Source organism: Oxyura jamaicensis, chromosome 5 (assembly GCF_011077185.1).
Source record: "Oxyura jamaicensis isolate SHBP4307 breed ruddy duck chromosome 5, BPBGC_Ojam_1.0, whole genome shotgun sequence".
NCBI lineage: Eukaryota > Metazoa > Chordata > Aves > Anseriformes > Anatidae > Oxyura > Oxyura jamaicensis.
The window spans coordinates 56,019,099-56,047,048 of NC_048897.1; the positions used below are offsets into that span (position 1 = coordinate 56,019,099).

The 27,950-nt window shown below is 37.5% G+C and overlaps 2 protein-coding genes across 6 annotated transcripts in view; one reads left to right on the top strand and one right to left on the bottom strand.

Moving 5' to 3' along the window:
* CCDC73 (coiled-coil domain containing 73) overlaps positions 1 to 12,798 on the top strand; it is a 91,189-nt gene extending 78,391 nt beyond the window's left edge. For all 5 annotated transcript variants that reach the window (XM_035327765.1, XM_035327761.1, XM_035327763.1 and 2 more), the window contains 2 exons: positions 8,929 to 9,062; positions 12,334 to 12,798. In XM_035327765.1, the coding sequence (XP_035183656.1) occupies positions 8,929 to 9,062; positions 12,334 to 12,337 (138 nt within the window). In that variant the 3' untranslated portion in view covers positions 12,338 to 12,798. The remainder of the gene's footprint in view (positions 1 to 8,928; positions 9,063 to 12,333) is intronic.
* Positions 12,799 to 13,338: 540 nt separating this feature from the next.
* EIF3M (eukaryotic translation initiation factor 3 subunit M) lies at positions 13,339 to 27,372 on the bottom strand. The gene is made up of 11 exons (XM_035327766.1): positions 27,275 to 27,372; positions 27,007 to 27,139; positions 25,474 to 25,612; positions 25,025 to 25,148; positions 24,399 to 24,493; positions 19,456 to 19,539; positions 17,982 to 18,081; positions 17,472 to 17,553; positions 14,610 to 14,753; positions 14,032 to 14,092; positions 13,339 to 13,609 (listed from the first exon to the last, which is right to left on the bottom strand). Exons 1-11 carry the CDS (start codon positions 27,314 to 27,316, stop codon positions 13,489 to 13,491), a joined length of 1,125 nt encoding a protein of 374 aa, XP_035183657.1. The 5' UTR covers positions 27,317 to 27,372; the 3' UTR covers positions 13,339 to 13,488.
* Between the last annotated feature and the right edge of the window lie 578 nt (positions 27,373 to 27,950).

The window sequence follows — 27,950 nt, forward strand, 5'->3', positions numbered from 1 at the left end:
CTATATCTCTTTTCCATTCATTTTTACATTCAGATAATGGTTTATCCTTCACAGAAGGGAAAACTCATTTTGAGTATCTACGGTTTTTGCTTTCCGTGTTAGGAAGACACTGGGTAAAAACTTATTGATGTTGTTGTTGTTGTTGTTTCAGAACTAGCCTGTGAATCGGCAGTGAAAATGACAAACTTAAAAAAAAGAAAAAAAAAAAATAGGATTTAGAAAAACAAATTAATTTCTTCATGATACATGCATGTTATGTTTCTAGCACACATCTATACATATACACATGAATGTACACACATCTGGTGTGTGCTTAATAATGCAATGGAAATTAGACTTGAGTACTCATCATGCAATAGCTGTATGAATTCTACAAGGTATAATGTAGAATTATAGGAAGGAGTTGTGTACTTTGAAAAATCATTTTTCTTTGAATTAAAATGAAATACAAATTATGTTTTAGATGCAGAACCAATGCACGCTATCAGCCATTTATGAGAATCAGTACCTGTGCTTACTAAGATAATCCCATGTGTTTGAAGGTAAAGTTTGAAGCATGTGCTTAAAAATAGGGGAAAAAAATGGAGGTGTCATCTAAATACGTATCTTTACCTATCTTACAGTGAATTGCCATACCACTTGGTGTGGTATGATCATAAGATTTCAAAAGCTTGACAGGTTAGGCTGAGTGAAATCTACAGTGGAACACTGCCAAGAAATTAGAGAATGTGCAGCAGATCGTATTGATCATTCTAGTTTGTAGTATTTCACCTTGTATTAGTAATGAGGTAGTGTCTCGTATAACGTGAAAGGGCAGCGTTGTCGGCTATGTTTAGGCAGTGTTGGCTATGGTTTAGATGAAGGAGGCATTGCCAGAAAATAAAAAATGAATTTATTTTTACACCTAGTACCATCTAAAGTCCCTGTGATTATATGTGGGGCATGAAATTTAGCATAATACAAATCACCTGTGGAACAGGAATTAAGCAAAAACCTTCTTTTAAAGAAAAGTAAAATGACAGACCTCATTTCAGAGCCAAATTCATACCTGAATATTTACACCCTTGTTGACTTATGCATTGCGATTTAGTTAAACTAGATGTGAAACATGGTAAAGTTAAATATAACTTGTAATGCAGTTGTGTACCACTGCAGAACAGGGCTACACCTAGCAGCAGGCTATTTTTATTATTGTGCTTGTAATACATACTGGGAGAGCTGGTTTTGAGAAAGCTTTGAATTTCATACCATGAAATATGTTGTTGAGGGAAAGGTCATCTTAGGTTATATGTATGTTGTGTAGATGTATTTTACTAAATTACAGGGAGAAAGAAATAAAATCCAGATTTGGAAGTTTTGATACTTAGGCATTGTAGTTTCGGCATCTTACACATTATTTTTGAAAGGATGAACAGGTGTCTGAAGTTCACGGAAACTAGGAGTAGTCAGTCCTTCAGAAAATCTGGAGAGGAATCATACAGTCTTTCTTCCTTTCTAAGAACATTTTATCAGGTTTGTTTCAGATCCATTCAACAGTTCAGCCCATACCAACAAATGGGGTAGGTTCTATACAGTAGTTCTATGCCTGTACAAAATGAAGTTATGTGTAAAGTTATTGGTTTTTGTTTCTGTCTAAAGAAACAGCTCTTAGAAGCAGGAGGGTATGAAAGGACTATAGCTTTTAGGAAAGAAAAAGTAAGTTTCTCGTATTTGTATTTGAAAAGAAAAGCTTTAAAATGTGATGCCAAGGCTGCATGTAACCAAGAAGTAGAACCAACTAATGAAAAGATTAAAAATAAATATTCAGTATTTGTGATTTCAAGTCAGAGTCTTTACAGGGGAGATTATTTACCCCACCCCCACCCCCACCCAAAAAGAGGAAAAAAAAAATCAAACAAATTGAAGGTGGAGTATTTGGCAAAAAAAAACTGATTTCCATTCCTCTCCGTTTGCCATGACTCCCCCCTTCCCCAAATCAGAAATGCTGGGAGCATTGGGATGTTTCTGTAACCTGTAGAAAATTGTTTCCTGCAGATTTGTATTGTACATCATCTATTACCACACCACTGCAATAATCCTATTTTTCACCACTGCCTATGCACCTCCCCACATTTTACAATACACTTTGTCCTCCCCAGAGATCCGATGCAAAGCACAGCTCTTGTAACTTCCTCCCACATCCCAGCCTTCCTTCTGCAACACCTCCAGCCACCCAAGTATCTTCAGCTTCTTCTCTTGTCTTTTATGGACTAAGCAGTGCCCCTGCTCCCTCCCACAGCTACCTACTTTTATCTGAGCCAGCATGTGCTCCTGCCTTCAGCTGTCACGAACAGAACAGATAAACGATGCCTTGTCTTTTCCCTTTTTTCCTTTTTTCCTTTTTTTTTTTTTTTTTTTTTTTTTTGTGTGTGTGTGTGTCTGTAGAGGGTGGGGGGAGGGAGGGAGGAAGGAGGTCTAGGCGAGTGGATGGATTGGTTTTTTGTTTAGGGTATTTCTTCAGTTCAGCCTCCAGTTGTCACAGAACTTGATGGAATTTAACATCTTTCAGGCTTCTACTCCTGTAGAGTTTGATTGTTCAGGTTCAAAATCCAGCTGGGAGGGAATGAGGAGAATGAACAGTTTAATCAAGTGAACATTCATAAGCCATATTTACCTCTGAAACAGTTAAAAATCCCAGGTGGTTTGTTAGAAGAAAGAAGTGTTGATGTGTGCATGCATGTGTTTGAGTGTAATTAGCAATTATGCGTTTTTTTTCCACATGTAATTACTGAGCAGGTCACTGATCTAGCCTGCAGACAGAGGGAGTAATACAGTCAGTAGATGTTGAAAACATCTTCCTTTCTCTGAAAAACTCTGTCAGTGTAATTTTTTTTTTTTTCCTGTGGACTGTAATATAGTAGGTCTGAATTTCTTTCCTGCTCTTCTAGGGTGCTGACCTGTTGTTTTTTGTTGTTGTTTTGTATGTTTCTTTTTCCCTCCTTCCCATTTTCATTAACTTTGTGCACTTCAGCAGAATTGTTTTTGGCTTTCATCAGAACTGTAAAGACTAATTCAAGTCTTGAAGATAAATTTAATCAGAGACTCTAGTACTTTATTAAACTGTGTATAATCTTTTCCCCCCCTATGCTAGAGTGGTCAAGAACCATCAAAATACAGTGAAATGCAGACTATTCAGAACGAGAACGAGTGTATGCCATCTGTACTAAGAAAAGACAGTATTCTTGGACATGAAGATGAAATTGAAGTTAAAAACTCCTTAAGCACTGAGGAAATACAGATAGAACAAAGTAATAAGATTATGCGGATAGTAGAGATAAGTAATACTGTTGATAAAAGGATAACTAGTTACATTACAGTATATGATAAGAGAATGCTTGGGTCCTGAATCAAATATTTTTTTTCTACTAACAACAGTAAAATTCTTGGTGTCAGTAATGCTAATCTGTAATAAATTCACAAGGCTCTGAATGAAAGTACAGTACTTCTGGTGGCTGCTCTGAGACATTAAGTAAGATCAGTGTGTTGTCACTCCTCAAGCTGTTGCAATACCTTCTCCTGTATGCCAGTTAAGCAGTGAGTAAGGGTTATGAAGAACTATGTATTTAGAAGTGTTTGGAAGCAAAAACAAGGAAAGACTTCCCCTTTCCCATAAAACAGTGAAAATGGGCACAAGAGTGCTTTGCACTGCACATGACGGTGAAGGTCTGTTTGTGGGGAATAATACTTGAATACACACACAATACTTTCCTATACAAAGTACCTTATAACTCTACTAAGTAATTTTTTGAAGCCTAAAGAAAATGTACTTATGTCTTTAATGCTTAGTTTCTAAAATTGTAACAAAGGTAAGTGGAAATTTAAAAGATTATTGACTGTAAAATTATTGCTTTAAAGGATCAGTGCTCATAACATCCAAATGTATTTTTCAGAAAACACCTTTCTGATACTGAAATGCTTTAGTTATTCCTCACTGGCTCACTGCCATCAAGTTGTAGCAGATTGCTTTTGGTATGAACACAGCTGCTTAATTGGGTTTGGCTTCTGTTTTGGTTTTTATTAGCTAAAAATGCCACTTCCAAAAAAAAAAAAAAAAAAAAAAAAAGACAAATAGTCACAGTAGTAGACCACTGACAAACTTTGTAAGACACACATGGGTTGATTAAGTGTGTTATAGGTTCATAATGAAGACCTCTTTCAATAAGGCTCGCAAATACCAGTTGGGAAATATTTCAATATATATTCAATATAATCCATGACTAAACTGTATGGAATGTTAATATATTTTCTGTTTGAACAGGCTATAAATATTTTACAAATTACAATAATATTTATCTTCAGTAATTTTTTGCTTTATTTGTATGTGCATTGAAATACTGCTCTAATGCAAGAAAAATCTGTATTGATACTAATCTTGAATCTATATTTTGGAAGCTTTAACCTGTGAAAACAATGCTTTATTTAACCTCTTTGTCACCTATTGCTAACTAGAGAATACACTTTAACAGATTTACAAGTTCTTGAAAACAGTTTTAAGGATGAAATTAATGTTGCTAGCCATTATGAAGAAAAGCAAAGGGAGGTTTCTCCCAGGAATACCCTCTGCACAGATACTGATTTAATTACCCAAGGGCGGACCTCGGAAATACGTGTTGCTGAGTGTAAAGCAGCAGAAAATCTAGGAACTACACATAGAACGTTACTGGAGGAAAGCAATGCAAATTTAGAACAAAAGCTACAGGACAGCACTAATCCAGTGGCAGCATGCCACACAGAAACAAGAAAGGTATTTTTAGACAGCACTGACACAGTTTTCCATGAGAAAAATGCAAAGCAAGAATTGTATAATACTACACATGAATCAATTTGTACTGAGGCAGACAAAAAATCAAATACTATAGAGCACAACAGTGTCCTTATGCCTGAAGCATCTGAAAAAGAGTCTGAAGCAGTTACCTGCATTGAGAAGAATGTTGTGTGCGAGAGAACGACCGATAATCATCAGGCGAAAGAATTCCATTTTGGCATCCTTCCTTATGCTAAGGAGAATTCTCAGACAGAATACCAGAAATGTAGCTTGCTGGACAGTGATAATTATGTAGGTAACAGATTACATACAACAGAAAAAAACCTGTTAAAGGTGAGTGGTTTACATAGAGATAAATTTCCTTTTAAACAGACACATGTAGATGCTCAAGACAGAAATTACAATGACAAAGACAGAAACATGAACAGAAATAGTGCGCTAAGGAGTACTGGTTTTCCAGCCACTGATGCTCAAAATATTCCCTCTGTTTGTTGTGATAATGCAAGTGCTGGTGCTGCTGCAAAAGAACACAGTAGTAATATGCCTGTTTCAAATTTAGGTAGTAGTAATATGCCTACTTCAAATTTATGCCCTGAAAAAGTAGATAGAGGAATAAATGTGGATGACATGCACAGCAAACAAACTGAACAAGATGGTACTGAGCAATCAGGAGGTGATACAAATACATGCACTCTGAATGCTGAAGCTGTATCTCCAGTAAAGGCTGATGATCTTGAAATAACTGTTCATAAAGTCCCAACAGATGGAATTAGTACAGATAATCTCTTCCTGTGTGAAAAACTTAATGATGATATTCAGATACAGTCCATCAAAAATGGACATTCCCTGGAGATTAATGATAACTCAATAAATAATGCATTGTTAAAAGAGAAAAAAGGATCACTGCACAGTACAGTTCCAGGAAGGAAGTTTGCTGAGGGTCACCTGAAAGAATCATGCTCTTTACCCATGAGAACATCTGGAAATTTAGTAAATGTAAGTGGAAGGTCATCCTTTGATCTTTCATCTTCAGATAAAAAAGCTGAGAAAACTCCAGTATACTTCAATTTTTTAGACCTTGGTTCTTGTTCAAGAGTAAATCAAATGAGAAGTCAAGTTACATGGACTTCAGCTTCCAAAGAACCTCCTGTTTTGAACGAGAAACTACCATTCCTAGTGGAAAACAGAAAGGTTATTTCAAAAGCACCATGTCAAAGTCCCAGTGAAAATGCTGCCCAGAGAGAGAAAGGACTAGGTAAGAAAAAAAAAAGTATGTTTTGAAGTATATATTGACTAGGTTTTTTAAAAAATGACCAAAATATATATTTTTTTTCTGCATTTAAGTAGTGTAGCATTAGAAAACCTGTTATTGTTATTGTGGAAAAAAAAAACAACAACCCGATAGATGAAAGATAAACTGAGAAATCTCATAGTATAAATGCAACCAAGTAGCTTTTTTATTTAATCAATTTAAATTGATTAAATCAACTTTTTCTCCTATTGCCCTTAGTGAAAGAAAAGCAGTGCAATGACAAACACAATCTTATAGGCATCTGTAACCCTAATGTGGTGTGTATTTATATACTTTATTGTGCATCTTCAGTTCAGATGGACACTCAGAACCATGTGAATGTGTGAAAGATTATTCTCTGAAGCTTTGTAAATCACACTAGGCTGTTAGGACTCCTCGATGAGGTTTTTCATCTTTTGGCGTTGACACTTGGTGATTACTTGCTGAGCAGTATTTTGCCTTCATAAAAATAAACATTTCATTCCACATTTATATGTCATTACTGAAATGCAGGAAGAACTATATTTTAGATTTGTTTTGCAGTAAGATTAGTTGCTAGATTACTCCTGTATTTATTTACTAAAAATGCCATTTTAAAACTCAATCTCTTACCAAAGTAATAAAAACATTTCTATATCCACAGTAAAATGACTTCAAAATGTTTGTAGATATTCCTCTACTTCAGTAACTGGACAGAGTAAAAGGTATTTTAAGTACTGCCTTCCTTTCTCAAAATAAAGCTTGTACGTGGATTCTATTCTTAACACATTTATGCTGTAAGCTTGAAAAAAAACAGATAATCTGTTAGCCTCTGGAACAAATTAAAGCCCTATTTCTGTTGAAAAAATGTAGTTTTGTTTGCTTAGATGTTTTCCGAAAGAGCTAGGCCTGCAATATAGGGTGTTTTTATCTATTTTAGGTTTTGCTGATGTAGCGTTCTGTGCTTCACCCCTTCAGTGTATGAACAGAATGGAACCCAACCCCTTAGTTTTGCAGCCAGTGGCAATGAGATGGAAAACCATCAGTCTGGTTTCCTAATATTGTTCACATATTGTGATTTTAAGTTTATAGGTTATTTTGTTTCTGTATTTAGTCTCTTGCATGTGTTTATTTCTATACACACAATTATTTGAAGTTCAGTTTCAGATGAGCATCTGGCACTAAAATAAAAGTAGCAAGGTAGCAGGATCCTGATCTCAGATGGCACATTATTATTAATGCGATTTTCAATGGTAAGTTTCAAGAAAATATATGCACTGTTATGTCATGTTCTTTCTGCATCTTTTCTGCAAGAAGGGGTAGCACTACCTGAAGTTCTTTCATGCATCGTACCTCCTTTTCTTGTCAGACACCTTTTTATATGCAAAGTAGAGTAATTCCAAGAGTGAGTCTGACAAGTTCATCCAAAGGAGCCAGTAGGGATTTGAATATGACTCTAATACCACAAATAAGTTGCCTAGTGACCAGTACAGTCATCAGACCTCTTTAATTCTGGCAAAACTTCTCAGCTGAGGATCCTGGGCTGTGTTCCAGATCTGCCTCTCCCTCTCATCATGCTGCCTAATTTATATAGGTCCCTGCTTCTGCTTGCTGGCCTCTCTGAATCCTGCACCTCTTGGAGAGTAGAAAACCTTACTGACAGGGCACCTAAGAATTGATAATTGTGGTATACTTGACACTGCAATTGCCAAGATGTATTGTGTATTTTTTTCAAAATATTTTCCCAGATGAGAAGAGCATTGGAATTTTGTAAACCTGTCAGAGGGAATTCCTTCTACGGCCAAACCAAAATGTAAAATCTGCTATTTACACAACAATTCTGGTCCTAGGGAGCAGCTATGCCATGCTGAGTAGAGGAATGAATAGGGAATGGTCAGAATCTTCCTGGGAGACACTGAAAAAGAAATCAAACACAAACCCCAAAACATTTTTCTCTCTTCCCATCTGCTTCTGCTCCTGTTAACCCTCCTGCCACCAAAAAAAAAAAATATATATATATAAAAATCTGTTCTTAATTAACTATATTGCACAAACTTGAGGTAAAATATATTTTTATAGCAAAGTAATGATTTTACTATTATACCAGTGATTGACAGGCATCTGTGTAGTGACAAAACAGCTACTCTTTGCATTATGAGTGATTTTGGAAGTACGTGTATGTTTTCATCATGCAGGTAGTTTGATAGTGGTTTCAACAGTCTGCTAGTAGCACATAAAGCCCCCGCAGGACTGGAGCCTTATACTCTGCTACATTTCATCTACTTATCTGTCCTTTTTACCTTTAGTAGATAACTATAGCCTGATTTCATGAAACCAGCTGTATCCATTTTCGAGAAGACTCCTTATTTAAAAGATGTTTTTTGTCTGTCTAAACACCTTTAATTTATAATGTCTTTATTTCAAGTCATCCTGTAATATGATGTCAGGATGGCAGTAATTATGTATCTTATTATCAGAAGGTGGGTCTTTAGAGATGTGCTGTTTGAGAAAAGGTATCTTCAGTTAGAATATTAAGTATACATATATTTTCTATAAATTTCAATTTTCATGTCATTAACTTGATATGTGAAAATGACACAGAACAACTTCAATCAAAACAGAACCATACCTCATCTTTAGAGACAAAGTAGATGCAGAAGTATGTGAAGAAAAAAAAAAGTAAAAGCCTGCAACAGAGGTTTGGTGAATTAAAACAAAAATACATGAGTGGTGTGTCTTTTTTTTTTTTTTTTTTTTTTTTTTAAGATCAGAGGTAAACCAGAAATTGAGTTGCTTTACAATTAGTGCCTAGAGACTAAATTGCAGTTGTTACCATTTCCTTTTTGTCAATCAGGTTCTATCAGTTCTAACAGAGCTGCCAACACTTCGAATACCTCCAGTATCCACCGAGACCCCCAGGGAGACCCTAGTGAGGAATGGAATGCTACAGCAAAGACTTTTTATGATTCTTCTTTTCCCACAGAACACGTAAGTCAATTAAAAATATTGCGGACCAGACCTCAGTGAGCTAATTCCACAGATATTTGTACAACTGTATGCATCTGGATACTTTAAGACTGAGTCAATCTCCAAAATAATATCAAAAGGGCAACAAGGCACCATTTTTCACAATTAAGGTTGATAGAAAGCAGCAGGAAAAAGTCACAGCATATGAATCAAACAGATGCTAACCAGCCTGTTTGGGAGGGGAAGAAGTGGGTAGTTCATTGTGTACCTTCATAAAAATCATCACCTAAAGTAGTAAAAGTAGGAGTTTAAATAAAAGGCGGGGGGAAGGAAGTATCATGTAGAAGTATAAAAACATTCTTTCCTTTATTACTTGGTAGGAACATCTTATTTAAAAGAATCAGCTAAAATTCAGCATACCTACAAATGAGACCCTATCAGTTTATTCCACGACAGCAATTATGTAACGCCATATTTTATGTTGTCTTACTGATTAGCATATTATACAAATGTGTATAAGTGGATAATTAAAAATAAAGTTGTTCTTTCCCACTAAGTTTGTTCAGAATGATTCCACCAGTGGGTCATACTGCACTTTTAGATCTATGTTAAACTCCTACTCTGTGTGGAGCTTGAACAGTTTTAATTGCTGTATTAGGGCTTGACCTAATACTAAACATAATATTCAAGAGTGATACAGTAACTTACACCTGTAATTGACCTCCCTTTCTTGAAGAGTTTCTAAAAGAGTTTCTCAGGTAGTTACGGCTGCCTTTTCTGGGTGAGGTTTGAGATTAGGGCGTTTTCAGTGTTTTCAGTGTGACAAAGTTGGCTGTCTTCAGGAGACTTAGTTCTCTTTAGTGCTACTAGCATTCATATTCTATGAAATTAAGAAGTAAAGACAAATGTTGCTCAACTTTCCCAATAAGACTACATTTGGGAATGACAATGAGGTCGATTTTTCAGAGAATACCAAACATTATGGCGATACTTACCATGTCTCCTGATTTTCCTCCTGGAGGTGGAGCCAGGAACTGATCAGTTAAAGCTCTTACTCAGGAATTAAAACTCTTGCTCTTCCTTGCTTGTTTCTCCCTCACTCTCAGCTGAGAACTTTTGGAAAGTAGACTGAAGTGCCTAATTTACAGCTAGTAAGAAGTTGTATTTCATTTTCTGATTGTGGTTATTATCTTTTTGTCATCTACAAATTAAAGCTCTTTATGTGCAGGCTAAGTAAAAGCTGAGGCAGACAAGAACAGTTTCTTGCTGATTTGACCTTAGATTAGACTTGAAGTCTCAGCCTGTGATACTGCAGACTGCTCCTTCCTTTGTCCGTTGGTGCTGTTCTAACGCCTCCTTTTCTTAAATCTGTCATTATATTTGACTGATACGGAAAAGTTTTGGGGAGATTAAACATAGGCTCAGCAGTCCTTTTTGCTGCTCAGCTGAGTTGTTCTGACTATGCATTCATTACTAGAGCAGACTTGTGCCTTCTTCCATTTGGGTAACTCCATTTAACCAAAACACAACACTAAAGCGATAGAAAATAAAAAGAAATGCTACAGATATATTTGAAATTCTAGTAATGATATGAAGAACTGCTTTAAATATTAGTCTGCATATGCCCGAGTCCCAGGGTAAGGATGAATGAGAGTGCTGAGCTCAGTTTACACACAAGTCATTAACCATGTAGCCATACTATTCAGCAATGTAAGCTTTTATGCATCTGCCACAGTATTAAAGAACTTACCCTATTCTTCAGCATGGGCAGTAAGATGCATTAATTTTACTTGTATTTCGTTGTGAAAATGATGAGGATTTTTAGTTCGACAGATGGATTTTTTCCTAATATTAGTCTGTGACAAGGGTGTTTATATATACATATTACCTAATTGCAATTACTTCTCCAAAGAGGTCTAAATGGTTGGTGTCTTCAGTAAAATCCAAGTAGTATGGCATGGCTTTATTTCATTGGCAATACAACATGTGGAAGACTTAAAAGTTTTTTTCTCTTGAATAAGAGAAAAAGTGTTAGTATAGCACAGATGCTGCCCCACGTGCCACAGATTTTGACTAGTGACTTGCAGTGAAGTATTATCTATTTCTGTCTGAGGCCTTGGGAAAGAGAATGGGAGAGTGTATGTGCACAGCCACTGGAATTAAGAGGCTGGAAGTTACTTCCTCCTTGAAACAGGGATTAGTCATTGTTGAACCTAGTATCAGAACCAAAACCACGGCAGTAACATTATAGGTGCAATAGGTTAACTGAACAACTTGCATTGTTTACTATTAGTGTTTCAAGCTTAAAGAAATGCTTGTGCGCTAAGGAAGGGAAGTTTACTAATTATCATCTTACCTAATGATATGCTATCCCACTACACATCTTCCTGCTTCAAATTTCCTTTTGTTCAAAAAAAAAAAAATAGATCTGTGCTAAGCTAAAAACAGGTCTGCTAAAACCATGGACAACGGTTTACAATTGATTGGGGCACCATTGCCTAATATTCAAAAACAACTGAGCAGAGTGAGGAGGCCTTGCCACACAATCCCTGTAACAGAATTACATGCAAACTAATTAGACAATCTGCACTGCATGCAAAGTATTAGACATCCCCTTCCACATCAGCCAGTGCAATGCTGGCCCTGTGTAATAGGCTTTGTTGTGAATTTCTGCTCAGACAGGTGGCTGTTCCATGCTGGCCTCCCCAGGAATCACACAGGGTTAGGTTATGAGGGGTAAACTCAGGGGTATACTTTGTGATCACGTGCTCGATCAGGGTATATATGAAATATTGATGAAGTAGTAATTAAAACTATTTGGAGAACAAAAAGATCTTCAACGCGCAAAGCCAACTGCTTACAGACCTTGCTTCAGTTAATGATGTTTGCTTTCTAATCTGTAAAGCTAAGCAGAAAGGGAGTTAACACTATAAACCTCATGATTTTGGGTTTTGTTAGTCAAGTGATTGCATAGCAATAGAAATGTCAATTGCAACATTAAACTGTTTAATTGAACTATTTATTTTGCTAATCTGCATTCTAGTGCAGGATTGTCTTTTTTTTAATTAAGATTCTTCTGTACTAAGCCTTATATTAAGCTTTGGTTTATAAAAGTATATTTATCAAGTCTTCTAGATTAAAACTGAAATATGCATTTCAAATGAAACTTTCCAATTGACTTATTTTTCTGTTCACATTCCCTTGCATGCTTAATGTTAGCAAAATTTGACAATCTGAACCTTTGTACCTGACTTTTGTTCTATTATTAACTGCTACATTTTTATTTTGTCAGGTGAAAGAAGGATTTACTGCTTTACATGAGCAGAAGTCTTCTCATGTAACTCCAGCAAAAAGCGAAAGAATGCTTGGAGATGAAGACAGCCGTTCTACTCATAATTCTAACATACAAAATCAAATAGAAGAAATTGAGAAATTCCTCCAGTTGGAGAGACTTTGTTCATCAAGAAAAAGAAAACATGAAGACAGAGAATAAAGAGCAGTGAAAGGAGCTAAGAGCATGTATGTGTCCATTCGGCACAGATAAATCACTTGCATAAACCAGAGTGGTAAAAGTATTTCTATAGAATATGGTATGTATTAATTGTGCTTTCATGTTTAATACAAAATATAGACGTCTGTTTAAAAATGGTGAAATTCCTACTAAAAGAGTTAGTTCTGTTTCTGCAGTCAACTGCATGCAAGTTGTTACAAGTTTTACCTGAAGTTAAAAGCTCACAAGTTAAAGTTTGAATAAACTCGTAAGTAATATTAAACTATTGCTTAAGATTCCCCTCTTTCTTGTTCTGAGGAACTTTTGACTGAAATAATTCAATTTGGTTTCCCTGTCAGGCTGCTCACTCAGTTTTCAAACAACCAGCTGCAACTGTTTCAAAATACAATGGCTCCTTCTATAAACATTTATAACAACTTAGAGTAGTTCTAAGTGGCAGATGAAGAAAATCATCTGCTTACCTCTACTACAGATTTAAATATTGTCTAAATAATACCTCTTTCATCACTAAAGCATTAGATATGATTCACAAAGGTATGGCAGCAGGTAGCGCTTCATAATTTCACTTTTAACTCATTCATGTTTTTCCTCCTTTAGGGTATGAGGGAAGCTTTCTCTCATTTCACGTGATTTACATTCTCTTTTTTCTGATTACCCTCCCTTCCTTCCCCCACCTCTTGCCAAAGAAAGATCCTCATATTATGAACTTAGGTAATAATAACAAAAGAATCAACCACTATTGCAAATGTTATATATTGATAATTATATAATAAAATCAACAGAAGGTACTCTCCCAGGTTAGCTTTATTGCTTTTTTTGTTTCAATTTAGAATATTTAGCTTCTATAAACCAATTGCATACATTTTGGAAGTGTTCACAAATTGTCAAAATTTTTAATAAAAATTATCTATAGTAAAGACAGTTCTAGGTCATTTTTTAAGTGTCTGAGAGACTGAGGAGACTGTTTTTCACTTGATTCAAATTTTGTTTCCAGGTGTTTAGAGTGTCATACAATTGCTGCCATTGCTGCTTTCCAAAGGTCCGATGTGTGCTGTGACTAGAGAAGTAAAACAAAATTAGAAGATGATTACTAGACATCAGGCTCACCTAATAATTCTTTGATAGCATTACTTTGCTCTCATACAGAAAATAAAATTTCCCTATTCATGTATATGAAGGGCTGCACTTTACCAGTTACAGAAAGCTGTAGCCTTCCCAAATATTTAAAGCAACAACAGTCATTAGTATTCTTGTCACTATTAGGTCATTAAATGAAATGTGCTGGAAAATAGGACTCTTTCATTAAATAAGCTAATCACATTCAGTCTGAGCTTTAATAAAATTATGATAAATAGCAACTATTTAACTACCAGCAACTGATAGGAACAATACCTTGCTTCTAGTTAAAATATTCTACAACTGTACGTGAAATAATTAGAACACACAAAGTTCCACAAATGCTATGAAGAATTGTCTTACCTGACAACTACTTTTCTCTGTGTCTGATCTATTTTGCAGTAGACCATCTTTGTCTTTACAGCTGCAAAAAAAGCAATGCTGTGTTGAGCAGTATTTTCAAGATAGTGTTAAGGTATTAAATTGCATAAAACCTCTTTATAATTGGATCAATACAGCTTCAAAAGAAAACAGTTCACTTAATATTTTTCACTGATGTTTTTAAAAGTCCAAGAGGCAGAAAAGCAAAATGATGTAACAAGATGAAGGTCATACGTGTATCTTCATTGTTTGATGCCAATCTATTAAAGTAATATCCTGTATAGTTTTAATGAACTTCTCTCCCCTACAAACACATCCTGTTTTAATGACAGCAAACAGAACCAGATGACAAATTAAACCTGCAAACAATTTATTAGTTCTATAAAGAATTATCTGAAATATATCTATCACCAAAAGGAAAAGTCACTCATAAAAGTGTCAGCAGTTGTGCATGTCTTTAAGCACAAAATTTTACAGATATGTATCTTAGAACAGAAATTTAAAAATATAAGAGGTATGGTTCATTAGCATTGTGTAAAGTGCTTTGTTACAGTTCTTACCATCAATAACAAATGCTTCTACATCATCAGCTCCAATCTGAAGTTCCTGTTGCATTGTGTCAAATGATATTTCTTTGTTCTCTACAGCCATCCCCATGAAAGTAAGTAGCCTCATTTTTGCCATATTCTGTTCATGCAACAAGCCTATGTAGAAGTACAGATAACTAGTAAGAACATCACCGTAACAGAAATTTAGATGAAAAGGGTACAAGTGTTTTTTTCAGTTGCATCATCAGAAAGAACAGCAGCACAACAAATGAAAATCAACTGGTCATGTCGAAGCCTTCCTACAGCAGCACCACTCATTTTCATGTAATTGCTTAAAAAAAACACCCTACAACTCTGTAATGGTTCAGCAACACACCATTTTTGTCCCATAACTTTGTGCTTTGACACTGAATAACTTTGCATACTAGAGTATAAAAACACTGAGTTGCATCTAGGGTGGCAAAAGTGTGATCTTGGCATATGAACAGATAGTAAAAGTTGTTCATGATAGTATGAGTAGTAGCACAGGAAACTGAACCTTGCACATCTACATCAGAATCTGTTCTACTGAAGAAGTCGAGGTAAACAGAGTTAAGACACATGGATGAGCCAAGGCATTTCTTAATTAAGTTCTCTGAGGTACCAACTAAGACTTGCTGGAAGTTTCTTTAAAATCAACAGCAAACATTTTGTTTTGGAATGACATTATAAGCATTCACATTGCTTCAGTAAATATTTAAGTTTGGAATTTATAACATCCATACTCTAATAGGAAAGCACATTAATAGAGGACATCATGTTGTGTTAATTAGCTGCAATTATGATGCAGGCTTCCTATTTGGCACCAATTCAACAAAAATGTGATCACCATAATTCATATAAATGAGGAGCATCAGAAACTATACCTAACTGGGTTTAATGGAAATCTACAAGCATCGAAAAAATCAATTAGCACGCATTAACCCTAATTAACAAATGCAAATGAGATGCTGATTAACTTTCTGAAAAAGACTGCTGATAATACCAGATTAAATGTGGACATGTTAGGGCGATCCAGTTGACACAGATAATGCTACTGCTGGCCTAAGTTGTCAGCATTAATAAAACAACAAATTGTAACAAACTGATGCCACCTGTAGGAGCCTTCACTGCACAGCTTTCATAGACACTTCAATCAGTCCTGATCCAGAAAAGGAGCATGGTTTAAAACATTTATTTTTTGGGAATAGGTCTAGGTGTTTTAATGAATATTGGAATGTCTCATCACTTAATTGTGTTGTTTTCTACACCAAACTGCTGTTGTTTTTTAAAAAGGCGTAACTGGAAGAAGTAGACCAAGTTCCTAGCACTCAGGTCTGAACTGCCTCAGAATCTCTACCTTGGCCTCTAGAATCTCTAGACCTCTCAGAATCTCTACCCTGAAGACATTCAAAATGTCTTGAGTACACCATAAAGGAGGTGAGAAAACAAGGTAAGTGGGAGTAAGGCTGTCTTTCAAAACAGTTACATAGATATCTAAGGATTTTAGCAGTATAATGTGAATATCAGATATATTTAAAATACAAACTAAAATTCACAGAAGTAAACATAGATACAAGAAGGCAAAGCAAAATAAATCATGGCTGTTGCATGACATACAGTTGCACCCCTGTGATTAGTGTTGCATACATTTTTTCAGTTATAACTACATTTTCAACAAATAACAATTAAGCCATTTCAACACACAAAAGTACAATACAAAAATTTTCCCCTAAGAAAGAAAAGCATAAGATATTCCCACAACTAACATTCAAATAAAGACAAAAGACATGCTTATCCCATATACACATTTACAAACTACCAGAAACTTGCTGCTAATTTTATCCACAAAAACATTATTGATGTTGTTTCCATCATTTTAATACCTGAACTACCAGCATTTTAAAGCTCTGAAGGCAATTATTCTCAGAATTATACCACACTCCATTAAACAAAATAATGCATGTGTTAAAAGGCTGCACTAAACTTGGTTTTAGCAAAACTGTGCCTTTCTTCAAATGCATTCAGTTAGTGTTCAAGTGTCATTTCAAAATCAAAGTTATAAAAAAAACAGATTTTTATGGAAACATTTATTCATTACCAATATGTCAAAACCTTAATGCAGTAATAAAAAAATCTGCATCATTGAGCAATTTCTGCATTGTCACTGACCCCTGTCCTAAAAAGCTGGAATATAAAAAACGTAATTTTAATGCATGCAATAGCTTATGAACCAGTGCTCCTTTGAAACAGTCAATTACACATCAACGGGGGAGTGTCAAAGTGTTAATTACTACTCCTTTTTTCCACAGTGTGTAAATAAAGAGGGTGCTGACATTAACATTCCATCACATTGCTTCATGTGATGAAACAAATTAACTGGGACAGACTGTGGCTTGCTAGGTCTAATGCATCAGCGCACGCGCGTGCACACACTGTAGTGTGCATGTTTTACCTTACCATTCAGGAAAAGTATTCGCTGTTACAAACTTACTGATCATAAAAAAAGATATATACCAGCTGCTGTTTTTGTTGGAAAACTGTAATCTCTGACCTAGCCCAGAGTAGCACTCTGTAACAAATTCGGCCCCAAAAGGTTTAAGTGAAAAGAAGTGGGAGAAAATGCGGTCATCTTCCAAACCCCTGTAATGCTTGTTCTACTATAAAAAGCCATAGCTTTTAGATGGTCCATTTCTGAACTACCAGGGGGTGGAGTCTACAAACTCTAACCTAATGTTAAAAAAAAAATCCTATTAAAATTCTCTGGCTTCAATATTTCTTTTGAAACTGAAACAGTTTGGGGGTTTTATCTTAAACCATGTAAATAGTCAGAAACATAATGATTTGAGAACTTACCAAGGGAGTCAATGAAGTCTTTGTTGTTCTGATAAAACTTGACATAGGATGCTAGTTTCGCGCTTACAAAAATTGTCAAAAGCTAGAAAACAAGCATAAGAACACTTTGAACATTTCTTGTTTCCCTTCTCAAAGACAGCACAGATAGATATATAAAACACCACTATTACTATTGAACTGAAAAATAAATGCAAAAAGAGAGTTAAAATTCTGGCCACTGCCACCAGCCAAGGGCAATCCATGCTGTGCTTTCTTTTCTCAGACCTGAAAGGTAGTTTTGCCACAAGAACTCAAAAAAAAAAACAGGATTTGTAACTCTGATGCTTCTGAAGGGGAATGTTCTATTATCCGTGCTACATTTACATGTAAGTTTTTTTAATTTTAAAAGCAATAAAAAAGTACATTGCAGATTACTGACATAGACAACTACTTTAATGAATTTCAAAAGACACCAATAAAGGAGGCACTCGACAGATATCAAACCAACTTGCTAAAATCAAAGATACTTACATCGTGAATAAGTTCTCCTTCCAAAAATTTGACTGGTTTTAAGGCAAGAAGATGATCAAAGAGAAAGGTATTTGGATCCTTCAATGCTCGTACAATGCATCTAGTTAGAAAAGGAGATTTTTATATATATATTTTTACAGCAATACACATTTTTATGATTAAATGCAACTCAATTCGTTTTTCTTGGTTTTCTAGGAAATATTCTGTGGTTTTCAACTATTCTTAAATATAAGGCATGTCACGTTCCTAAGTAACTTTAATTTGTTTAACAGACCTAAATAAATAAATAAAACAAAAAAAAGAAACAGAACCACTTAAGTACTTTGCTCAGTATCGCAAATGAAGTTTGCCAAGGTGGTAAGGCTAGAGATCAACCTACTGTTTCCATCTATGCATTTATTTCCAGTCAGATCTTCATTCCTAGTGGTATTTTTACTGTTCTCCTAAAACTTCATAGAATTAAGTCATTTAGGAAGATTAATTATACTCGAACATGTGACACAAAGCAGAGAAATCTTCAACACCAAACACTGCAAGTCCTATGATTTATCAGTTGGAGCTCTGGACTATAAACAGCCCTAAAGTGTTTCTAGAACTCTAGATGAAAGCTTTTGTTCGGCAGCACGTTAGAAGGCTGTCAGTGCTACACTAGCACCAATGGCCTAGACCATGACCCTACCACAGAACATTGCATCCAGAAGAACCTAGTCTGCACAGAGGCAGCACTGTAGCAAACCCAGAGTATGCATGTTCTTTCAGAGGTAAAAAGGCCTCAGTGGTAGCCATTAAAGTTTCCATTTACTTATGCACAGACGCTTCAATTTTCAAAATGACTCATTTGATTTTCCTGCTGCTCAAGTATAAGCTATTACGCACCCAGAAGATCTACATTACTTATTAAATATCTAATTCCTAAGAATAATAATGACAGACAGAACATGAAAATAAGCTTTTACACATTTTTGGCCTGTGGTGAAAATACATTAAGAATCATCTTTACTCCCAGCATGTCCACAAAGTAATTTTATTTCTGCATAGCTCATATCCTTAGTCTTTGCTCATAGCGAAGAAAACAAGAATTTAGTTCGAAGAGAAAGTGCCATTTGAAAAAAAAGTATTTAAGTTAGAGAATCAAATAGTCAGCGAGGAACTGACATCCTTTCAGATATTTTAAACTTTTGATAACGTATTTGATGTAAACAACCTTCTTAGCAAGGCTGCTCTTTCTCAGCAGTGAGCACAAGCATGCCTGCACACTTGTCCGGTGGAGTAAACCTGACAGCCTGTAAACAAGCAAACCTACCGCAGGCTGTACAGATAAACTCCTTATCAAGTCAGCCATGCTATAGAAAAAGGGCCATGGGAGGGCCCTTGCCTGCCAGGACATTCATTATTCTTTAATTAGTAAGGCAATCAACACAATTCAGCAATTTAGAAAAAGCCACTTTTAAGGGACCTAGGAAGTCAATATTACCTGTGAGCATCAACTCTAGCCTGGGAAGCGTTGTCCTCTGTGTAACTCCCCAATAGCTCCACCATTACTTTTGCTGCAGTGTCACTATGAAAGAAAAACAAAGTAAACTCAGGATTGCTGGGAAAAAAAGTTCAAACAAGACACTCAAATATTTGATTAATTCCATTATGATGTTACAGGTCAAATTAAGTTACACTTGAAAAGATGTAGATGATCCATTTTAATTCTAGTGGAGAGAACAAATTAACTAGATGTATTCTTTCAATTCTTGTTCTACAAAATGTTTATCTTCACCCTTCATTTCATTCTCTTAAATTGATAAATTACCTGCTGGTTATGGAAAAAGCTTTCTGAGCTAGGAACAGCTTTATATGGTTCACTAGAATGCTCTTCTTAAGCACATCTGGATTTAATCATTGCAGAATAAGTAGCACTGCAAAGTTTATTTCAAATGTAAAATGGCATATCTTAAAGAATATTTATGGTCAGAAAAGTGACTGCGTAAAAGCTCCCTGTTCTTCTTTCACAGATTCTCTCCAAGTATTCAGAGTGAGAGCTGCTCATTTCACTGATGAAGTTACACAGTCAGCAATTAGACTGGCTTAGGCTGCTGCAACGGAAGCAGCTTCCAACACTGGTTTGACAGACAGCTTTTCAAAAAAAAGCCTTCATTTGAAGAAAATTGAGTAAATCTACAGTCTTGTCTGCTCTGATGATTTCTTTAAACAGCTCCTTGACATTACTGCAAACCAGCTCCAAGACAGGTACTGTAATTTTAACTGATTTTGATTTATTTTTATGCAGTGGTTCTCACCACTATTGAGACCACTAACTTCTCATGTTTTTTCACAAAGTTTTCAGCAAAAAAAAATATGCATGTGAATATACAGAGACTGGCAAGTGCTCTGCTGCTATTCTGCACATATAGTTGGGGTCCCCTTTAGGCAGAAATACTTCCTCAGTGGACAGGAAGGCTGGATATTACTCTGTGAGTTATAATGTAAAGCTAAACTCTTCCCTGAAAGTAACTGAATTCCAGATAAAGCAACCTTCCCTATACAAGCTACAGTGAAGAAAATTAACTGTATTCCAGCCAAAACCCATACACACAAGTGTAGTCTGATAGACTTACAAAATTTTCCATACTGATAAAGGCTTATCCTATATAGCAGCACAAGCTAGCATGGTTTTTATAGTGCAAAGACTATGTTCACATGGGTATTAATTTTAAAACTCAATATTACTATTTGGCAATTTGTCTATAGGGTGAGGTTTTGTGCTCCTAGAAAATTTGGCAGGTATCATTTACATGCAGTGCAAATCATGGGAAACAAACAGTATCATATAGAATTTGGATGTCCACTGAATAAAAAGAGAGTTTGTACCAAAGGCAGAGAAGTTTTCTACAGGTGCCAGCCATTATTCCCAAACTGTTTTGAACAGAAAACTTGAACAAAGTATTTGTTTTAAGATTCTGTCATTAAAGAGGTTAGCCTATGCTTTGTTGTGGCAACTGATACTGGTGTGTAGAACCGATATAGCCTTGTATCAGTGAAACAACAAATGTAGACAGCTTTACACATGCAATAACTATTTACATGTACGTCAGTCTACAACAGACTAATTTTTGCACTAGTGAAGCCTTACCAATGTTCAATATTTAGTGAAAACAACCATTTTAAAATAGGACTTGCTCTATATATGCATTGAATCAAAGAGGCACAGCTGATGTTCTATTCACCCTAATAATAGAAGTCCCCATATTAAGTTTTCTATCTTTGTACTTAAATACTTCAGAACTATGTTGCAGATTTCTGAAACTTTCCTCCTCTTCTCCCTCCCTTAGGAGGGGAAGTTAAAACTGTTTTCCACTCACTTCAAATAAAATTTGCAACCCCTCTCCCCCTTTTTTTGAAGGGGGAGAAGTGGCATATTGTATTTCTAGGAAATATCAGAATGCTACAAGACAATCACTCCCAAACTTCCTGCGTTGAGGTCTTGTAAGCCTCAACAAATATGCCAAATTTTTCTATTCCTTTTATTATTTCATCTTACTCTACTCAGTGTCAGGCTGCTACTATAAATTAGGGTGTTTAAAGCAGTAATACAGATCGCCATTTCACCAAAGCTCATTGCTAAGTGTGTATTTCACCTAAGATTTAAGTGTGAACATTTTTCTAGCAAGACAGCTGACACAAACACTCCTGGCTCCACTTGCCAGTCTGGATAAGTAACATGACAAAAGGCCACTAAGAATTGAAAAGTTCTGGTAGATAAAGGGAAGAAAAAAATACAGTCTTCAGAAAATTTTGGAATCGAGTCCCTTTACAAAAACTAAATGGATTTAAAATTAAATGAATTAAATGAAACAGTTATTTTGCAGGTGCCTGAAATGCTGAGCTTTTGGCTACAGGTATTAATAACCAGACTTGCCAGACCTGTTTGAATGTCAACTTGGGCAAGACTCATCCCAGTCTGAATCCTGTCAGGTCGATGGCAGAGACAAAACTATGAGCTGCATCAGACTGGAGCCTGGCATGACATTCAAGGTCTCACTATAGAACTCAACTCTTTGGCTGCATGCAAACCATACATGACTGCAAAACTTCACCTGCAACTGGGAAACGGGTTGTGTTACCTTGCAGTTTCATACCAACACAGCTAGGAGAATGCTGAATGTTAAAGCTGAGGCACAAAACTACTACAGAACCTTTATGACAAGGATCATAAGTAGCAGCGAAAGTAACTAATCTCCTGCAAAGTTCAGCTACCAAGTACAGATCTCAGAAACAAGCCACAGCAGCCATCTGTTCTCCAGTTACCACCACCAATTTTTCTTCAGCTGATCATGGGAAAGATAAGAATCCTTCTTCAAAGAGATCAAGACAATTTTGATCATCAGTAAGAAGAAACTTCAACCAGAAAGTGACTGGAAAAGATTTGATAAAACAAGCTTTCACTTATCACGGTAGGAAGAGGAACAACAAATTTCACATCTGTGTATCTACTTTTCACAAGCTGTTCACTACCAAGCTATCCACTGGGGAAAGTCTATTAGGTCTGGAAAGTCATCTTTTCTGCCACATAAAACAAACCAAAAAACCCAGTCCCACTGCTTTCAACAATGTTGAAATTTATTATAAATCAACATGGTAACTGAGGTATGATTTTTATTGCTTATTTTTCAGTTCCCCCTTATCTTCCCGAACTGCTAGGTAGAACAACATTCCTGCGTGCAAACGCTGGAATGCTGCTGTGGGTTTCCCATACTATTGCAAATACTGCCCACTGATCCAGGAGAGTGAACCAGGTCAAAGGTGCTAGGGTCACTTCTTGTTTTCTTTCCTGGAGAGAAATGTAAGTGCTCTGAAAAACTGCTCAGTTCAGTGCAAAGCGCACTGCAACAGATGGTAAGGACACTGAGTGCAGGAGTAATATATTACAGAGTTAGTGAAAGTTTTTAAATGCCTAATTTAAAAAATGTCACCTATTACTGGTGAGCAGTTTTTTTTTTTTTTTAATGAAATCTGGCACTTAACTGCTAAGTAACTTTAGTAGCAAGGTTACTAGTAGCACTGAAGACAGAAGTTGTATGTTTAATCCACAGATTTGATAACAAGACAAGCTAAAAATAGTTAGCTATTAAGTATGGAAATTAAACTCATTAAAACCTCTCAACAAATCAAGTGTTTAGAGTATGAGCATTACAGAATATGAGCACAATATTTCTAAAACAAAGAAAGTGCTATGCCACGTACAAGATCTGATTAATATTTTTGAAATCTCTCAAAGTACTATCCGTACAAAAGCATTTTAATGTTAGCAACAGGAAATGGCAATAACATAACTCACAGTGTAACTACTCCGTGAGGATTAATCATCCCTAAATGGAGGTGAGGTAAAAGTGATCCTGCTTTGCTGACAAGGCATTTCCAGGCTACAATTTCACCAGGCCCAAATAAGCTAACTCTCCTGCCAGAAGAAACTTTCCTCCTACTATAACAGCTCCACACATGCTTTTTTTTTTTTTTACCAGCAAGTCACCTCCCTAGTCCAATCCACCGTGCAGTTGCACATATGCCTACACCAGCACACACACACAGAACACACACTGGTTCCAGTACTTGGATGAACAGGACAGGAACAGGTGGAATACAAGACAGAATCAGTTCAGCTGCAATACAAAGCTATGCAAATGTAGGAAAAGCTGTTCCCCCCCCCCCCCCCATAAATTGCAGTGGGATCCATTTAGATAGGCTGAAACAGTTGTGGAACTACATGCTGAAACCACTTCTGAGCACCAGTCCATCTCAACAGCCCTGGCCAATGCACTCGATATACCATATCACGTATTTGAGATAAATTGGTGACAGCTCTCAGTTAAGACTTACATTAATTAACAGGTGCAGTACGCACAGCATTACTTTGCATGCCAGAAGACAGTGGTCTGCCAAGTTTGTTAGATCAAAGATACCTCTTATGATCCAGGATAATGATTTAAAATGGTCAAGCAGGTATTCTGTGGACATTAATTTTGATGACTAGTGGAAAGCTTTGTCCTAAAGGTAATGTTTATACAAAAGACGGACTCTGTTAACTGTGATTGATAAGCCTCCCAACATCATTAAGAGATAGCACTACCATGCACTAAAATGTCAAAAGTGCAATTAAATAATAAACTTGGCACAACATTACAATGCTTGAAGATTAGTATTTATAGAAAGGAATAGTTTTATTTTGGGAGTCTATGGTTTGCAGTTAATTCATTACTAACTTCAAAAACTGGTTTAATGCAAAAATGCTTATAAAAAAATAGAAAAGAGAGGTACCTTTGGACTGAATTATCAGTACAGATTCGTTTTAAAGTGCCATGAGAAATACTTCTACTAAAAATCACTTGCAATAGATCGATTTAAGATGCAGTTATTACTTGTCTTTTATACCTCTTTTTGCAGTCTACTAGGACATCATACAGCAGTCTCAGAAGAGTATGCTTTTTCTCTGTGCTGAGATTCCAGTCAGAAATCCATTTTCGGACCTAAGGAGAATACAAGTGAAAAGGAAGCATTGGAAAAAAAGCTAACAAGAAACTGCAAATACTACTAATTTACTCTCAAACAGAAAAGGATTCAAGAGATCTTTCAGAGAGATTTCTCTTTTGGGTCCTCTGACTCTCAGGCTCCCCATGCAGAACCTGGAAGTTTTCCCATGACAAGGCCAGATGTCTGTGCTCTCCTTGTGATTCCAATACATTCTGATTCCAAAGAAAAGGACAAGAATTTGCTGCCCCAATTCCTGATCAAAGCTTCTGACTTTCATTACATTCACAAGAATCAGACACATCTAACTGTGCTCAGAATCAGAGACGGAAAATAAATGGCAGCTTGATTTAGATTCTGGACGCAGACCTTTAAAAGGTAAGAAGTCGTGTTCTACATTTCTTATTTCAGTAGTGTCTAGCAACTTACAGCAGGGAAAAATGGTCTGCATCAACTCTGACTAAAACTTAGTGAGATGCAACGCTGCTAATACAAAGGCTGTAACTTGAAGCACCACAGCAGTTAATTACCTGATCTAGTTCAGTTGGAATGTACTGGATGGCACCGCACGAGGAGGCCACTTTAAGAAGGCTGCAGTATACCGTGTATCTCACAGGAGTGTTCTTATCCATGCCATGGAAGAGATTGCTCAGCCTAAACCACAAACAACAAACAATTGAGTTTAAAAGGTTTAGAGAAACTTCACTGGAGCACATAAAAAGTTTCTATCCAGATGTATGGCAGTACACACAAAGCACCTGGTACCACCTTAAGTCCATGAAGGACTGTAACAGCAATCAGTTTTATAACAGGTTCCAGTAGAGAAGCCAAAAACACTGTGCTTCCTGCAACAGACACGCAGATCTCGATAGACAGCCCACACTTTCGTTTCCAGAGACACGCAAAACAAGCCATTCTCTTTAGAGGAAGGATGACTCCCCAAGACACCATTATCTCAGCTTCTCTGTAGAATACTTACAGCTGCAGTCTAAGAGATGGGCGCTCTCCTTCCCGAAATTTTACTAATTTTTCACACAGGCTTTCAATCAGTGCTTCTTGTTTTTCGGGTTCCAGGATAAGAAGCAAAGAGACTACACTGTTCATGACACTCTCAACATCTGCACAAAACAAAATACACAGCTGATTAAAGTTGCCAGCAGCAACCATCATCAACAGCTATTTAGTGCTGGAGAGTTCCTTCTGCTAGGAACGCTTACTTTGCATAGGTAAGAATTGGTAAGAGATAAGATGCCAACATAACCAAAGTGGTTATCTCATTCATCAAAATGTTCGAGATGTGGTTCGTGTGATGTCTTATTAACACGTCTCAATTTCAAGCAAGAATTACCACCGTAAGGTAAAAACAGAATTTGGAATTTGGTACCTTACTTCAAATTCTCTATTAGCGCAGAAGAGAAGGCAGGGGAACTTCAGGTTTTGGTCTTTAAATAAATAAAGCAGCGGGTTCCTCCTGCACGTCTAGGAAACTGTTCCAAAGCAAGAATTCTAACCCAGTGAGCAGTGCAAGGGAAACCCAGACCACAGGAGAAGTGCCCAGAAGAACAAAGTACACGCAGAGGCCTCTGCGGCCTGTTTCAAAAACAGCATTACATGCTGCACAAATAGGGCCTGGCAGGTATTCTGCTCACAGCCTGCCCAAGTATCAGTTATAGAAAACATAAGGAAGAAAATTCAATGCACATGGCAAATGTGTATGTCCCTTAATGACACCTGAACATCAAATGGCACTGCAATAAGGTTCTCCAGTATTTCACACTCATTTGCCTACAGTTAAGAGGCAAAATGAAAAATAATCATACATTCAATAATCAGCCTGCTCTAAGGAACCTGCTCTGGCAGGGGGGTTGGACCCGATGATCTTTTGAGGTCCCTTCCAACCTCTACAACTCTGTGACTCTGTATTCTTCAGATAAACCATAAGTTCCTTCAAACGCATATTGTTAATGTCAGCAGTTATTTTTACAGGTAGACATTCTAAACGGAACTTTGTATCAGTGCAGATCCCTGGAGGCACGCAAAGATCATTTAAGGCCATTGTGGTATCAGTGTCACTAACCCACAGTGTCACTAACCCACAGATTCTAAGGATTTCTATCCCTACCTCAAAACCAGTACCGACTACTGAAAGATCCCAGTGTTTTCAGACAGTGCTGCCTGTTTGCCATGCAGTGCCACAGCCATTAACCTGAGGTGAACCTTACTTTTATCATTCACTTCTGTCAGAAAGAAAGCTTTTACATGAAGCTCACCGCGCCCTCCTAACAAGCACAACCTAGCCCCATTTCTGACTCCTTCAAAGGCCACTTGAAGAAGGGAGGAGCGGAGCACACGCAGATTTTATCTGGCCATGCTGGAACTAAGCACTTCCAACCGTATGGAGCCGTGGGTGTTAACGTGTGAGCCGTGCAACACACCCCTCGATTCTGCCCGGTCACCGACCGGACAGAACCGATGGCCGATAGTAAAACCCGTAAGGCCCAGGGAGGCACACCTTTGTCATCCTCCTTCAGGCACACATCGCAAGCTTCGATGATCTGCGCCAGGTCGACGTGGAGCCCGCCTTCCGAGTTCTCCTCCGAGATCTCGGCGCCCTTGGACTTCAGGTAAGCTCGGAGTTCTGCAGCCTTAAAAAAAAACAAACGCACAGCAGCCGCTTCGTGAGCCGCGAGGCCCCAACAACTCGGTTTCTCACAGACCTTTGCCCCACGACGACCCCTCTCCCTCGCCGCCCCCGCCGCAGCGCGCCCCGGGGCCCGCACCTGGTCCTCCTCCGTGATGTCGATGAAGGCCGGCACGCTCATGGCGCCGCCGCTGCTGCCGCGGCCGGCCCGAGCACGCCGCCGTGGCGGAAGGGCGGGACGCCTTCCGGGGCCGCGCGCCGAGCGCTTCCGCTTCCCCGCGCGGCGACGGCTGGGCGGGAAGAGCCGCCTCGCGCCCCGCCCCTTCCCGCCCGCAGCCCCGCCTCGCGCCCCCTCAGCCCCGCCTCGCGCCGGCGGCTACCGTTGGTGCTGAGGTGGTGGTGGGGAAAGGGCGAGGGCTCCGTCCCTTGTCCCCTCACAGAGCTGCTGCCTGCTCGCCCGGGTCCCTTTCCCGTTAACAAAACCTGCGCAGAGGAAGGGTAGGAGTCCTTCTTCAGGCGGCAGGAGCCTCTTGCCTTGTTTTGTCGCAGTGCCAGCCTAGTCCCTGCTCCAGGTGAAGAGACCGAGTGCTGCCAATGTACTGCGTGTATTTCCAACCCGGTACTCGCTGGCATGTGCTTAGTATTCATTAACAGAAATTTAGAAAGCACTTAGTCACAACTATCTGGGTTAAATATCTCTAAAGACTTGTGTAACAAGAGCTGGACAATTTTGAGAGGGAAGGGTTCACAAATGACCTCTGATTGCTACGTTAGAGTACTGCTAAAAAGTAATTTCAGAGCTTTTCATTGCTCTA